This window comes from Talaromyces amestolkiae (genome assembly GCF_001896365.1).
Source record: "Talaromyces amestolkiae strain CIB chromosome Unknown scaffold7.1, whole genome shotgun sequence".
NCBI lineage: Eukaryota > Fungi > Ascomycota > Eurotiomycetes > Eurotiales > Trichocomaceae > Talaromyces > Talaromyces amestolkiae.
In genome coordinates, this window is record NW_024468043.1 from 65161 (window position 1) to 82377 (window position 17217).

The following is a 17217-nucleotide window of genomic DNA, read 5'->3' on the forward strand; positions in this document are numbered from 1 at the left end:
TCACACTAGCCAGTTTTGAAGTCGTGCCACGACGTCCGCAATTAGCTGCTCGTAGTATATGCCAAGAGGAAGGAACATGGACTGATGGGCGGTGATTTCATCCATCCCTTCCATGAAGAGCGGAACCCATAGCTGCTTTTTGCAGGCTTCATTCGAAACAAGACAGAAGTGCCGGCCCCCTGATCTCGAACCAGAACTTAAATCACCGCGTCTGTTTCCACGTTCATTTGCATCGTGCGAGCTTGGAGGAGAACTACTGTCAACGTCGGGGGGAGACAATACTGGATCTATCGCCGAGCCAAATGAGTCGCCGTCCGTTCCTGTCACTCGCCGTCCAGGTATCATAGTTGTAGGGTGTTGACACTCTATGAAATCCTCATGTAGTTCCGTAGTCTCGCGACAGGTAAAATGTCTCTCATTCCACAGTCTCTTTTGCCTGTCGGTGTCACTGTCCAGCTTTTTCTTAACAGGGAAGGCAATCGTGTAATAGTTGACGAATCGGATCTGCCCGCCACTCGAACTGGGACCAGGTATTTCGTCAACTCTGGCCATACGACAGAGTCTCTTATGTCGTCTTAAGAGACCAAAATAATCGTGAAGGCAACCGGCATGGTCATAGTATGAGAATACATACTGGAGTGCCGAACGGGATAAATGACGTGAATGCTTCGCAAAGAAGTGGCGGGCTCCTTCCCAACCTTTCCACCGGGGCCTGTTCACGTCGTTTGTCAAGACCGGGTTGAATGTCGCATCGTTGATGGCGATTGTGTCGCGTACGGAAGCTTCCTGATCTTTGCCATTGTTCGTATCTGCTTTGGGATGAAATGMCCTGCCGATTCCCGTTCCAACAACGCGTGGATGAAGCCCAATGAATGGTGCATCGAACGCTACCAGGCCGACAATGTTATGTCTCAGGTCCTTCCCTTCATTCTGACCAGAGGCCGTACGAGATGTCATGAGGGCAACCTCTGCAGCGATAAGACCCCCTAGACTGTGGCCAAGGAATATGACATCCAAGTCCGACGCCTCGTGCGGAGATAACCTGGAAGACGATAAGAGGGATCTAAAGTACTAGGGATAATTCTGCTGAAAGGTAGGAGATTACTTACCACTGGCTGATACCATCGCGAGCCTTTTGTAAAGGTCCCCGGGTTTTGTAGCGTGGATATATTTTCGAGTACACAACATGGGTCTCCGCCAGGGAGACCGTCAGCAAGTCATGCACCATCCCAGGAAACTGACAAAAGCTGTCCTCTGACCCCAAGAAGCCATGGATATAAATCAGAAGTAGCCTGCGCTTCCCTTCCCGCCTGGGAAGTTCACAAAAATCAGCGTTAGCGGACTCCGGGAGATATCTCTCAGAAAAATATTTTGCGGGTTCGTATGTCGACATCAGGGCATGGATGATAGATGATTGCAGGGAATCAATGATAGTCCGCGGTCTGCCTTCCCGGGGTCTTGGAGGATTTGTACCTCACAAACTCACCTGACAGTATTAATTTACGTGTATCCCGGATATGGTAATTGCAGCGCAAAATTCCACTTGTGAGCTCCGATTGGATGTCGACCGGTCCTCGTTATAAGGATTTATGGAGAAACCCCTTTACTAAATTACGTCAGTGCTATATTGTACTTTGTTACATAGTAAAACACCTACATACGCCACGCGATATAAATTATACATAACTTGGAGGGCTGGATATTTGAAAATCACTCATCATCATATATTTGATTCTTCATAGCTCTTTAATTCAAGTCACTTGATATGAGGCTTTCATACAGTGAAAGTCAGCAAGGCATTCTAACTCGTACGGGCACCAGGCTGTGCAGAAGATCTATTCTACTTTTCTTGTGATTACTACTTAAGGATATCTTCTCAATCGCACCAATACACCATTCTCTTAACAATTACCTTGAGACAAGTGGAACCTCTGTGCAGCTCAACCGATCCTGACTATCTCTCTGTATTACGAACAACAAAGGTGGATCCAGGTCTGTGACCATATTTTGTCTGACAGCCTATACCAGAAATATTATTTCTACGTAGGAGACACGGAGAATACAGTACAATACGACGTCCCACCTATCTTTTCATTGCCAGATTTTAAGTTTTCCACCGTCAACGGTAAGAATTTGATCGTATTCGTATATGAGGCCCACTTCGGGCCGAAGACTCTGGGTCGAAGGCGAGACTTGTCTCCAATACAATAAAGTCGTGTCTCCTTTTCTAAGTACTAGCAGAGGTGGTTATTTGAAGCCGCTAGGGGAATCGATCAATCTACTACTCCTTGATGCTGATAACTTTTTGATTTCATTTTTGCTCTTTCTAAGTGATTATGCTGGGCTTTTCTCTGGGTGATGCCCCATTCATGGGAAGACACAGAGCACGGTTTTACTCAGTGGCGTTCTCACAGGATCGCCGGCTACAGGCATCAGCTTCTTCGGATAAAGCAGTCAGGCTCCGGAATACAACCACTGGGACTCTTTTGCAGACCTTTAAAGGCCACTTATGTTGGGTTCAGTCAGTAGCATTCTCACCAGATGGCTTACCACTGGCATCAGGCTCTCGGGATAACACAGTCAAGCTCCACGGGAGCTTTACAACACACTTGGACAGTTGACGTGGTCACTACTGGTTTGAATTTTTCGAAATACAGTCCATATCTCCTCACCAATTTGGGTCCCTCTCAACACCCAGTCTTCGTATGATAATTATACCTCGTACGTGCCAAGACCATCGTTGGGGAGGTTGCTTTAAGAGGGGATCGTTGGTTTATCCTTCGGCGTAGGATTGTACTCTGGCTACCTCTTCTAGTGAATATTTCCATTGTTTGCTGCTATGCGTTGAGACAATTTTCATGATACATCAGTTGTGAATTCTCCTGCCTCTGATATAAGCTGGTTAAAGCGTGTGCGTCATTCCTTAATTCCTCTAGAAGCATACGATATCAGACAGGATACTGGAGGTGTTTGTGACCTGTTCACATAGGTCACTTAGTAGGCATGCAGGATCTAGGAAACTAAGCGTTGCAAATTGCAGCCTAATTCTAACGATTACACGCAAGACATGACTAAGAAAGATCGCTTTTGATTAATTTGGCAAGCGGGTTCGTGGTGGACACGATCAATACGTGAAAGCCTTGAGTGAACTGGAGTGATACCCATGGCAATCGGCTACCAAATCATCCCAATTATCCATGGTCTCCTTCATGACGTCGGTTCCTATTGGCAATTCCATCAGTAATGAAACATTAAGAAATGTATTCATTTAAGCAAATACTTACCCCACATGAAATTTTGCCAGTCGTGATCCGCCCACAGATCTGGATTTTTTCTAGACTCTTATATTATCTCATCCCTTTTTTTCTGCTCCTTGCTATCTTATAAATATAAGACTCTCTAGGTTATAAAGGCACTATTCTAAATCTTTTCTACTTTTTCTTTTTATATTTTCTCATAAACTGTCAGAGCTATTATAATATTATTTATTAATAATAGTATATAGGCTAGTATCCTAGTATTCTTAATTATTTAAGTAGCTCTCTATACTATATATAGCAGTATAAAATAACAGACATTACTTATTAGCGCATACTTATTCTTAACCTATAAAAATAGAGGGAAGTATAAGTTAAGGGTCTATTCTATCATCTCTCTATCTAGAATATAGCTTAATAGATCGCGCACCAAATCATTCTAATCTTTATAGAAGGCCTCTATCTCCTACTTGTCACCCTTATTCATCTAAAATTCTTTATTAAAGGCATTTATTTTCTGTGGATAAAGTAGTATTATATTGTACACCATATTTTTCTTAATTGGATATACTATAATATACCCCCTAGGACTTATCTAGCGTATTCTAATATTATTATTTAATAAGTCTAATGCTCTAGGATTCTTCTATATATACTTTTTTAGAATTAAAATATAATATACTGCATTACTAATAGGCTAATAAATATCTTTCACATTATGCTTAGAAGCTATTTGCTAATGAAGGCTAGATTTAATGCTATTAGCAGTAATAACTATATTCCTAGATACTTATTCTCTAGATTAAAGCTGGACTTTTATTTTAAACCTTATATCAATAGCTATAACATAGGAACTAGTTCTAAGATTGATTTTGGCGGCTTTGACTCTATCTACTAGGATTTATTATAGATCACCACAGTAGATAATAGCTAATAGGGTGTAGTATTTCTTGTCTATCTATTTACAGATATTTTAATTTACATATTAATACTAAAATAAGAGCAATATACCTTTAATATTAATAGTATGGAATTAAGTTTAGTATTGTTTATATATTATTATAAAGAGTTTTTTTCAAGCATATTTGATTTTTCTATAACTTTTTCGAGCAAGCCTAATCAACCAAGAATACGTGATGTATTAAGAGCAACTTGAATACCCACTCCAATCTCTATAATTTCATGAACTTACTTAAGAAACATAATATTATAACCTGCTTTCTTGAGCGCTAAAGCAGTAGTAAGACTGCTGATATCTACTCTTATAATAATAATCTTTAAAGATTGCTTGGCTTCTGGAAAATCGAAAATATCTTTATAATTATCTATCCTTGTAGATCTTTAGAATACTAATGCCCCTTTAAAATGATGAAAAGAAATAAAGGCTTAAATTTTGAAAGATATAATTACTATTTTAAGATTATTGCTAAAAATTATAGTAGTTACAGAACTCTTATAGTCTTGATTTTGTGGATTCTTTAGAAAAACATGATATTAACCACAGGATTAACCCGCCTTCGGTAACAAAACACAGATGGAAATACAATAGCTAGATAGTCGTGCTGTGGAGTATGACGAAGTCTATGATAAGGCTAGAATTAATACTTCTAGATATATTTATGATACTTTCAGATAATAAGTTCTTAAAAAGCAACCTAAGGGTATCTCTTTTATATAGTTATAATTAAGACTTAGAAGACTCTAAATTTCTCTTAAGAGATGATCTATGTCTTAATACTAGTATTAGCGCTAAGATAGAGATATTTCCAAAAATATCTAATATCTCTATAAGGCAAAGAGACTGAATAAAGTAATTTAAATTACTATAGGAATATCCTAAATACTAAATAGCAAAATACTTTATATATTTATGATATATTATACTATCTCTCCGCAATAAATAAGAATTTAGTCTAGTGAGATCTGATATCAATAGATATTAGATTATTTCCTAATTCTCTACTTTTACCTAGTACTATTATATAATTATCTAGTAACTAGGAATAGTAATTAATAGATCTATTACTGATGGTAGTCTTAGATAGATTTCCTATTCATTACTTAATCTTTATTTATAATAAGATAGATTTGAAATCCTTAATCTAGGCTTATTTATTATGAAATTAGTAGAAAGAATTTAAAAAATATTAGATATTAGCTATACTATATTATATATATATATTATTTCTAATTAGATTATCAAGTTTGTAGTTCTTCTATAAGATATAGTATTAATAGAGTTCCTAGTAGAAGAGTATATAGTTAAATTAAAAATATAGCTTTGGCTGGCCATTCTATAAGTGTTATTATAATTAGTAGAACTTATAATATAGTATCTAGTATATACTGATATAGCTATTATTTCATATTACCTTAAAAAGTTACTTTAGATAAGATATTTAAGTAGATTTAGTATAATATACTTAGTATTTATCTTAGCAAATCTATTTCTTTTTATACTGCTATAATCTCTACTTATTTATCTATATCTAGTTATATATAATTATAATTTGCTTATTAAAGCTGTAGCTATAATTTTATTAGATCCTGACCCTTTTTGCTGTGAATAGATTCTAATAAAATTATTCTATCTATTAAATTGAGATGTAAATAGTTCAGAAATGACTTAGTTTCAATCCTAAAATATTAAATATACTTAAATAAGCGCGCTTTAAGCTTAGGAGAGTGAAGCCTATTGAAGGAAACTTGGTTAGTAAATATATTAATAATCTTAGCTTAATAGTTTATTAAGATATCTACCAACTAAAAAGACTAATCTTTAAAGTTAAATTTAGTATATATTTATAATAGATAATCAACTTACACTAGTATATTAGATAATAAAAAATAATATTTTATAATTATTATAATAATCTTTCTTATATTAATTTATTATAAAACTATAATGGTAAAATAATAGAGAGATATAAATTTAAATAGATACTCTTAGCCTTTTTATTCTTAGAAAAGTATATAATATACTAAAGTATATATAAATTATTAACTAGACCTCTTATATATCTATCTCATATTAATATTATATATTATATCTTAGCTAGGCTTAGATTACTTAGATTTTAATAAAATAATCTAACTCGTCTAGTTAGGCAAATAAGATATATATTTAAATAAGTAACTAAGATGTGATTAGCTATAGGTAACTAGATAATATCTTTTTAAGAATAATAGGTCATAAGTATTAGTAATTCTATATTATATATTTATATTGATAGTCTTGCTCTTGCTTGAGGAATTTCTATCTTACTATGTGTTGGTCTTTTTACTGATCCTAAAAATAAATATTATTATTAAGATACTTGTTTTATATTCTTGAGATATTTAAAAGTCTCACTGTATAGATTAGAACCAGTAGCTTAGGTAGATAGTATAGAACTTAGATATGCTATAAGATAATTATATCTATAGTCAATCTAGCCTTCCTAGATCTCTGATATAGAAGACAAGCATGGATTATATCAATATTGATCTACTATTAAATATAAAATAATCTAAATTTACGCAATCTATACTATAAGACCTATTAAATACTTTTATCTTTATAAAGTCTACTAGTGATCCTAACCTTAAGCCGGGACGTATACACCGCATGCGGTTCAGGAACGAGGACACCACACTTGTTTATAGCGAGGCGGGCGATCGCGAGACTTTGAACCACCAGCTGTATACAGTTAACCCTGTCTACTGAACCCCTGGGTTTGCTCCGTAAAGGACAGGTTGGTGTGCAGGAGGGGCAGCTATATCTATTCGAAGCGTGAGTGAACATGAAGAATAAATTAAGACGTAGACAGCATTAAGCCCGATTAAGATAATGTCTTAAATGGAACCTGCAGCTTCATGAGTGACTATCATTGATCAACCAATATCGGTTCATTTTAGCGTGTATGTCCCAGCTCGCTACCGAGCCGATTCATACAAAACCGAGGTTTTCTGACAAACAATGTATCAAAAGAACACTATCTAACTGGGTCAAACTATCCACTTGTCGTCTGCGACCCCTTGATTCTATATCTACGCCCTCTAAATTGACTCCCCTCCTTTGTGCCCTTCTCATCTCTCTCGGTCAACCTTTTGAATACTAAGACCGTTTGATCGATTCCCCCGTCTATGAGCGGATAGAACGTGACCATAAGCATGGTCAACCACAGCCATACGATTGACACAGTTACCCATGCAATGAAGAACTATGACGTGTTAGTATACGATATCTTCTCATGAGCAATGTGAAATTTATATATGTGGGAGGCAGAAACGTACCCGCTTCCCAAAAATATATCGACTTCCGTACATTGGCAATGGCCAAATAACCCAATGGCCCAAAAATGTCGCAAGAGACCAAAAGGCCGCGATTCGGCCCCAGCGCTTGAGCTCCTTTGCATTATTTGCAGCCGAAGCCAGCTCCTCGTTACCCCGTTGGTGTAGCTGCTGATCCTCATGCGGACTATTGAACACGTGATGAGTCGTAGTCAAATCCGACTCCAACTTTTCAAGCGCAAGATGCTCCTTTTTGAAGTCTGCCCAGTCATAGCTCTGCGGCCCAGTGAGATATGTTATGATAACAGAATAGAGGATTGGCGAGAATGCTGAAGCGACAGTGCCGTACACACAGGGAAGAACTTGGCCTGTGGAGGAGACTGTAACTGCACCATAAAAGCGATGGGAAGTGCTCAACCAGACGGCCAATCCTGTTGCAAGACCCAGTAAAGGAGCAAGAATGGCGGCGGGCGTGTTTTGGCGACGCCAGAGGACGGTGAAGGCCATGGGGAAGATACCGGGGCATGTAACGACCCCTACTTTCATTGTTAGATATATATTTGATTGTAAATCAGAAAAACTCACCAAGCATATATAATGTCCACTGCAAATCCGCACCGACATAATACAACATGGTACTAAATGCAGCAGAAAACAAGGCGAAGAAAACAACACCAAAGTGACTCCATCTGATGATCTGCCTATCCGATGCTGACTTATTGAAGTACTCCCGGTATATATCAAAACTGATAATCGAGCTCACGGCAATGACTTGTGCGGAAAGTGTGGATGTTACTGCCATAAATGTGATCAGGATAACGGCAGCGGCTCCTCCGCTGCCGGCGATGGTCAAGGCTGAGTATGGCAAAACGAGACCGGAGCTCACTTCGGATGGTGTCATACGCTGATATCCGACGATTAAAATTTTTTCATTAGTATTATAGAGATCAAATACTTACCCTAGGGTATGTAGGGAAGACAGGGCTATTCTCCAACCCAACGGCAACAGAACTCATAATCGTACCCAATGCCCATGGTATAGCGAAGTAGGCAACTCCTCCAATAGTGTACCCTGGGACGACTGCATCTGGGGAAGCAGCGAAAGCTTTGATAAAGTAGCTAGTGTCCATCTGCTTATGTTAACCTTGGACTTTTTGGTGTGTCTATGTGTTGTTGTAAACCTACAATCACCAGGCCAAAGTTCCCACAGATGTGGATAATACCAAATAGAATTGCCTATTATTGCATCAGTATCGTGCCTTCTATAAAAAATTAGGAGCATGAGAGAGTTACATCCTTCGAAGTCATTGTCAAATATGCTCCCTGGGCATTCCCTGGCACCGGGTTCCGTGCACCAGCAGCCTGAACAAGATCATACAGATGTCCAGCAGATCCGACTGCGCTGAAAGTGAAAGCCTTGATTGAAAAGTAGCATGCGACGAAGACGATAACGATAGTATGAAAGTAGTCCGTAAGAAAGCTATCTTTGTCAGTCTTATGCTTTAATACATGACTCAAGCTGTGATTGAGACCTACGTTGCCTTGATCCCTCCGACAAAGGTGTACAGTGACACACCTAGAGGTAGTAAGAATGTTGCTGCTATGACATGCATCCCGGTCCTAGATAATCAGCCACATCCCACAGAACTTCTCAGTGTCTGGTAATCAACGAACATAGCAGAAATAACCGCCGAAGCACCCAACAGCATATTTGCACAGGCAAATATGTTGTTGATAAGACACAGAATCATAAACACTACATGTGCCACACGCCCGTATCGTACCCGCACGACTTCTAATGAGGTGTGCGCCTCCGGAATTTTGCGCTTACAGGATACACCCAGTAACGCGAAGAACACGATCATAGGGCTGCATCCGGCGGCGAACCAGAACGGGCCGGCCACGCCGTAGTTGTATCCGACGAGACTGGAGCCGAGGAGCGCAGTGGACCAAAGCCAGGACTGCATGTGTCAGTTTCAGAATCAGGAATGTGAAGCTGTCTTGAGAGGAAACACACAGATACCACCGCAGAGGCAGTGAGACCAGTCCGAACTGTGCGGTTGGCAGTCATGAACCTGTCGAAAGTCAGATTAATCCTGCATAGATGGAGATCTTCCAGGAGAGTTCGGTATGCGTACATCTCAGTCTTTGTGTTGTCTTCACCGAGGGTTTTGTTTAGTAGTCGCGTGGTAAACATCATGACTGGATCATTATTAGCCGGATTATTATCATCTGTCCAGAACAATTCCTACCAATCGCAATAACCATCCCGACGACAACAACAATTACATATCCGACTGCTTGCGATAGCGGTGGTTGCACCGCAACGCCAGTACTGTCAGTTCTAGTTTCTGAGTAGGGCATGTTGATTACTGGATATGATTTTTTTATGGAATATCCTGGAACTTCAAGATTATATCCCCGTCTAATCTTCACTTAATAAGTCTTAGAATCCGGGTCAACGGACAAGATCAAAGTTAAGTGATGATCATCTTGCGACGCAGATCACGTACTTTCATATGATATTAGTCCTACTTTACAGGTAAGATAAGTGCATGTTACTGTCAAAGATTGCATAACCTTATTGTATCCTAGCACGTCGATCTTCACTTCATTGTGGACCACGAAATCAGCGCATAATATCGAAACAGTTTGTGATGCCTTGGCTACAAAATATAGTATCGGGAAGTCCAAGTACGTGCCTTGGACTTAAATGATGTGATCGCACCACGGAGCTAGTTTGTATGGTTCTCGTGTTTCAACTGGAAGGATATTGCGCAAGAGCGGGAATTGTTTACGCTTATGCTTTGATTTTCCGGTCCCAAAAGTTTATGTTAAAATTGATTTTAGTCGTGATTTCCTGATTCGGAATATTCTCTTTGCCCCTTCTTCCTTCCCACAAAGATCATACCGTTCTAAATTGTCATTGTTGTGTCCCTGCTTTTAGTATATAGGTTTTTTTTTTACGAATGTAACACCCTTAAGCAGAGAAATTTCGTTAAACATCGCTGTTCAAGCGGTCTTGGATTGACCTGGACTGCATGTGTTATCTCAGCAAGTCCCAGTAATTCACATTCCCCACCCATCTCGCTAAAAATACACTGAAGGCGTAGTGAACACAAGAAAAGTATGATGATTGAAGTTGACACGTCTTTATCCAGCATGTCATTTACCCGCCCTTGATGAGATTCTCGCAGCCTGCAGCGAGACTTGCCATGGGACCAGTGGAGGATTCCGGAGCATGTGCAGATCATCTAATCGGGAAGAGTGTTTCGTCATTGCATCTCGATCATGTGTATCGCAAACAAGTGTGCTTTCAAAGAAATTTTCTTTCTCTACATAATTGATCAATAGAGGTAGCAACTATCTATAGATTATTGCCCTGAAGGCTAAAGTTTCCGAAATTTATCGATCGACAAGAAACCAGAATGGCTACGTCTGGAAATCCCGCTCGCAAGAGCTTGATTCTCAATGCCTTCGTCGAGATGTGTAAGTAGTTCTACCAGATTACGTTTCGCCTTCAACGCAGCTAACAAAATTAAAGGTAGCGGACATCAATCGCCTGGTTTATGGCGACACCCCAACGACGAATCCTGGCGCTTCAACGATGTGCACCACTGGATTGAGCTCGCAAAGCTGCTCGAGGAGGCAAAATTCCACGGAATATTCATTGCCGATGTTTTAGGTAAGATTACACCTTTCATCACATACAAGCACAGTAAGCCCTGATGGTGTAGGTGGATATGATGTATACAAGGGACCACGCAATCTCGACCCCGCAATTATCTCTGGCGCGCAATGGCCGGTGAACGAACCTCTAGCTGTCGTTCCCGCAATGGCTGCCGCAACGAAGAATATCGGATTCGGTGTGACTGTTGCTACGACGTATGAGCAGCCATACCATCTAGCCAGGAGACTGTCTACTGTTGACCACTTGACAAACGGACGGTAAGCTGCCTGTAGTACCAGAAAAAACTTGACATTATGAATACTGACAGATTAAGAATTGGATGGAATGTCAGTTACTCCTCACCTTCATTTAAAGCGGTAACATACGCTCTAATACCTACGAAAAACAGGTCGTCACAGGCTATCTCGATTCGGCTGCTCGCAATTTAGGACGGTCCGAGCAACCTCAGCATGACGACCGATACGCGGTTGCCGAAGAATATATAAGAATTACCTACAAACTATGGGAATCTTCGTGGCGCGATGACGCCGTCGTGCGTGATCGCGAGCGCGGTGTCTACACCGAGCCTTCGCGAGTCCGTCTCATCAACCATGAAGGCAAATACTACACCGTGCCTGGTCCACACATCTGTCAACCAAGCCCCCAACGCACACCTCTAATCCTGCAAGCTGGAACATCCAAAGCAGGCAAAAAATTCGCTGCCCAGCACGCCGAAGCCATTTTCGTCGCAGGCCACAGCCCCTCCGTAGTATCCAAAAACATTGCTGAGATTCGGGAGCTGGCGAAGACGGAGTTCGGGCGTGATCCGCGTAGTCTCAAATTTCTAGCTCTTTTCTGCCCGGTCCTCGGTCGCACAGAAGAAGAAGCCCAAGATAAATTCGCCGATTACTGTAACATCGGCTCGATCGAGGGGGCGTTGGCACTTTTCGGCGGATGGACAGGCATTGATTTGAATCAGTACAGTGACGATCAGGAATTGAGACATGTCGAGAGCAATGCAATCAGATCTGCTGTTGAAGGCTGGTCCAAGGCGTCACCCGGTGTGGCGAAGTGGACTAAGCTGACTGTTGCAAAGCATATTACCGTCGGAGGACTGGGAACGACGTCAGTAGGCACACCAAAGCAGGTTGCGGATGAGTTGGAGAGATGGGTAGCGGAGGCAGATGTCGATGGATTCAATTTTGTATGTTTCTTATGTCTCATAACCCGCAATTTAGGTGTCAATCTCTGACTAGCACAGGCATACGCAATTAATCCCGGCTCGTTTGTTGACATTATCGAGCTCTTACTTCCAGAACTGCGCCAACGCGGCTTGTTCTGGAATGACTACGCAGTCGTGAGGGGAACATATCGCGAGAATTTTTACGGTAAAAAAGGGCAGTCCGGCCCGTTGGAGGGGCATCCGGCGGCCAAGTATAGGTGGAAGGCAGGCGTTGACGCTGCGGATCATAAAATTCCTACAGATTGAATTGATAATGCGAGTGGAGAGAACCTAAGCCAGGAAGATGCAAAGAAGAATATCCTGTATCTGTAGTCTGTCATATTTAACACTGTGTCATATCTAATCAGTCGTACATACAACCCACTTGAGCAATGCATTGTGAATATCATGAGCCATAAAATCGACAAAACATCTATATGACTAGGAGGGTGCTGTCGCCCTTGGGCATACATTATCCTATATAAGCTTTTCATTCATTTGGACATGACGAAACCCAACCCAACCTCCTAGGTTCAGGTCGAGTTTTGTAAAACCAGTTAGCAGCAACCTTTATACTAAAAGGTAACATAATCTCTCCGATACAATATGGTCTGCAACGACAGCTGGTAAAAGCTTTGCCCTAAGGCTCAAATCCTATCAGATGCCCTCTCGGAATATCTCCGATGAATCAATTAGAATTATCGGACGAGAATGAACCACCCTAGTAAATAGAATAGAGCGCGAATTCGGAAAAGAAAAAGTCCGTTCGCTTACTGATCACATTACTTACAATTGAGTTTAGAGCATCTGGCGAAATAAACATCTATCATATAACTATTCCTCTCTATCTTTTAGCATCGACAAAGACTTAATAGCTGGTAGACGATTCCTTGCTATCTGTCTGAGCATCATCTTTTCCATAGAAAATATCAAAACGAAAAATGACACAAATTTCGAAAAACAACAGCATTAGCATGGATGGTAAGGCGCTAGATAGGCCAATTCCATTTCTTGGTTACTGGCAGATATCGCTGTTCACTATGATGGCCAGAATTTCAGTCTCCAGAGCAATCACCACCTCCGTGATGACCTCTTTTATCTATCTGATGATGAGGAAAAGATAATTCACCAAAGCACCTATATTGGTCACTTAGAAAGCTATTCCAACCATCGAGACGATGTATTTTAAATCTGCCATGGGAAACAGTATCTTTCACAGGGCGGATCGTGGACAAGCAGCATTTTTGCTGCGCTCAAGTGTGAGATTCATCCTATGAACAGATATGACGATCCTAGAAATGTCAACATTCTCACATCACTTTCTGTTATTAACGATCACAATCCTATCTCTGTTAGGCAATGATCTTTACCACCCAAACGCGTGTTTCTATCTCTACCCCCTTACTAGTGACTGCCTCCGGACAGGTGACGCAGGCGAAGGCGTATTTTCGGAGCTCTTCTTTGGAGGGGATATATACAGTAATGGAGAAATTTTCCGCCTTTCCGTGAATGATGACAAGACGACGATCCGATTAGGTGACAAGTTCCTTTCCGTCACCCTAGGACCGGACAATGCAAAGTACCTACCCGAAGGATGTCGGCAGCACAATGCTTGGAGTAAATGTCCATAATGTTCGCATTCGTACAACCTTGGCTTGGAATCTTTGCCTGATGATTCTTTCACTTTCATCCCTCGGGAGTTTCCAAGCATGTTTGTTCTGTATGATGGCGCATACTACTATCGTGTTTCCACCCTCAAAACTAGCTACGCCATGACAGAACGAGTTGAACGTCTTGAAGATGTATAGCTGTTCCAGTTTGTAAGCGTGTAATATATTTAGCATCATTATAGCTAATCTTTAAAGGATACATTTGTATATGTAAGGCGGTGATCGTGCCGACTAAGGAGGGAGTACCGAGGCTGGCCCCTGCGACTATATATAAGCGTGCAACATTCCAAGGTTGTGATTTCACAACAAAGACTCCGCTCGAGAGTACCGACTCATACGGGATTGTCACATGACTGCCACTTTAGGAGAGTTCTCCTGCTATGTCTTGGTTTCTGTAATGCACGAATGCTGCAATCTGACGCTTGGCACTTGAATGTTCGGTACAGTCGCTCCTTGCTTTGGAATGCATGTTGGACTTGAATGGGCGCAGCAGGGGATGTGCCAGAGCGATTAAATGCTCCTTTTGTACTTGAATAATGTAATGCCGGAACGCGGGCGGCATCCACCCCTCGAAGGTGATACTCGGTCTTCATGTCATAACGCCGTATGCACGGGTGGTAATGGATGGATGTGGAGAAAAATTCCGTAATAGGTCACTAGAAATTGTGTTTGCGATGTGCCTTATGACTCGAATTCATCCTGAGTAGAAAGTGACAGCAATTGTAAATGCCATTATTATCTACCATCAATTCGTGGCCCAGGCTGAAAACGGGTCAAGTAGTACAGTGAGAAGTAGACAATGCTCACCACTCTCCGGGAGTCCCATTATTCATCTCTCTACATTCTGGAAGTTCAGTCTCCACATTACAGCTTCACAACGCAATAATCAGTGCTTCTCCAATTCGTAAATCGTTACCTCTTGTAGTGCAGGCATGCTGTCAGAGTAGGGAAATTTGGATGCAGCTGTAACGTGGTCGGCATTGATTATGGCCCAACAAGAACAAACCCTATCTGGAAAAAACCTTACATACCCTAGATTCAAGAAGTTTTCACTACGATAGTAAAAAATATAGTTGCAAATCTCTTCGTGCGTACCCATGATAAGCGAATGCAAAGCCACGTTCACTTGCTCACTGTTTTAGGGACATCGTGTCACAATGAAAGAACGATTTCACATTCTCGACCAACAGATCGCCAAGTTCACAGAGTTCGGAGTTATTATCGTTCTCGCTACCGAAACAGACGTCGACTTGCTTCATCTGCGGAATACGAGTCAGAAACTGGCAGCCCAGTGGCCCATTGTACGAGCGCGGATCAATGTCTTAGCGAGTCTTTTCATGTCGAATTTATTCGTTGACACCTTTTAATCTTAAATTGCAGGACCACCAGCCCCGAGACTGCGGCGATCTGCCGATAGCCTGGCAATCGAAAACCTTTGATCACCCGTTGGAAGTACTTCTCCCGGGCTTGAGTCAGCAATCCCAACGTGACGAATCTATTGAATCATTGTTTGATTTTGAATGCGGCTGGAGGAGTACACTCTCTCCATCGGCCTTATCGATGTCGGCTATCAAGTTGCATGACGCATGTTTGCTGAGATTCTCTGTCCAGCATGTGCTTTGCGACGCGACCGGTATATCCCAGAGATGATGCTTCCATCCCTTGATGTCTCATATATATCGCTAGGTCTCAACTGCATTGTACAAGCGTACTGTTCTCTGCTGCAAGGCAAATCATTGCAGCCGCTCGAATCTCGACCTGATCCAATTCGGATGAGAAAAGGAACTGCGAGTGTGTCCTCGTTGTCAGATACAGAAACGCGTAGTGCATATCTTGCACAATTCCAAATTACCTCATCCCGAGTCGGTTGGGGACCGGCCCTTGACATGATCCTCTGGAATGCATTCGTTCCTCCCAAGCGCATTTCAACCTGTTGCATACCATCCGTTGAGCACCTGCTGAAACTTGCCCGGAAGAGTGAAAAAAAAGTGACCGCACACGATCTAGTCATGGCACACATCTGGAAGGTTAGTACGAAGCACCTACCTTGATTCCAGATGATTTTCTAAATATAGCGAAGGCTTCAGCAGCTTCGCCGTCATGGAAACGACAGCGAAAAGATCAGAACATATATCCACCATTCAGCTTCGCCTTGAACATTGAAAAGTTTCTGGACCGTACCAGCGAGCTTCACAATAGGTGGATGGTCGTGACTGTGCCGGATCTTGAACGGACGACCAATAACGAGCAAGAGGAAATTCTGGGAATGGCACTGCATCTGCGGGACACTATCAAAAGCGCTCGCACATTTGCTTACCTTCAGCCGGTTCTTGATCATTACCGAAAGGCGGATGGTGCGCCCATCATGCCATGGACTGACGGATTATCTGCAGGAGTGTTTTGCAGTTCCTGGGGCAAAAGTCCCCTATACGATCTGTCGTTTGACCTTCCTGGGGCACCAGGAACACGACCAATGTACATTCAGCCATACATCCACTCATCCCCAGTTTTAAGAGCCTTGCGACAAAAAGTCCACAACACTGTTCTTACGTGGACGGACCGGGATCATCGGTTCTGGATACATGGAAGCTTGGGTGATGAAGTCTGGCTAGAACTTGATCGACTGAATAAAACTCATAGCGATTAAATTAAATGAGAGCCGCATCAATGCTCATCCAGCCGGCGATCTCCATGTGCTATCGTCAGATCTTAAGTAGAGTATTGGCTTGATAATAAGCAGATCATATGATAGACTCCCACCCCAATGCACGAATCAGATGACAACACGTCTATCGAAGGACATAAGTCGGATGGTTGGGAGGTTATGATTTATTGCATTGCTTGCGTTTGTTTAGAGGACAGTCGTGGATTCGTTAGCTTGTGTAACCTATTACTCGCCGCGCCGCCGGCCCCCTCCATGCACTCAACAAATTGTTTATCATCGGTCCTTCTACGGTATCTATTTGGTTTCTTAGCCCTATGAACGCTTTGCATGGAGTCATATCCAGTCAAAGGTCATCCGCATGTCGAAGCTGTCCTAAAATCTGAGGATTTCCGGAACGTGTTTATATAATCGTTTGGCAAAACCAAAGATCGCTAGAAGTGAATGGCTGCACGGAAAAACAA

The 17217-nt window shown here is 41.6% G+C and overlaps 3 protein-coding genes across 3 annotated transcripts; 2 read left to right on the plus strand and 1 right to left on the minus strand.

The window, feature by feature from the left end:
- On the minus strand, positions 1 to 9893 carry BHQ10_004096 (uncharacterized protein; the record flags this gene model as incomplete). Its single annotated transcript, XM_040876425.1, has 12 exons — positions 1 to 1042; positions 1110 to 1310; positions 7564 to 8065; positions 8115 to 8433; positions 8489 to 8659; positions 8715 to 8765; positions 8823 to 9009; positions 9066 to 9149; positions 9204 to 9490; positions 9547 to 9604; positions 9668 to 9731; positions 9782 to 9893. 12 exons carry the CDS (start codon positions 9891 to 9893, stop codon positions 1 to 3), a joined length of 3078 nt encoding a protein of 1025 aa, XP_040732600.1.
- A 1064-nt stretch (positions 9894 to 10957) lies between these two features.
- Positions 10958 to 12688, plus strand: BHQ10_004097 (uncharacterized protein; the record flags this gene model as incomplete). Its single annotated transcript, XM_040876426.1, has 6 exons — positions 10958 to 11018; positions 11074 to 11214; positions 11267 to 11477; positions 11534 to 11546; positions 11609 to 12403; positions 12461 to 12688. 6 exons carry the CDS (start codon positions 10958 to 10960, stop codon positions 12686 to 12688), a joined length of 1449 nt encoding a protein of 482 aa, XP_040732601.1.
- A 2560-nt stretch (positions 12689 to 15248) lies between these two features.
- Positions 15249 to 16738, plus strand: BHQ10_004098 (uncharacterized protein; the record flags this gene model as incomplete). The annotated part of the gene is made up of 4 exons (XM_040876427.1): positions 15249 to 15392; positions 15472 to 15724; positions 15778 to 16118; positions 16172 to 16738. The coding sequence occupies 4 exons, from the start codon at positions 15249 to 15251 to the stop codon at positions 16736 to 16738; spliced, it is 1305 nt and encodes a 434-aa protein (XP_040732602.1).
- Positions 16739 to 17217: the final 479 nt, after the last annotated feature.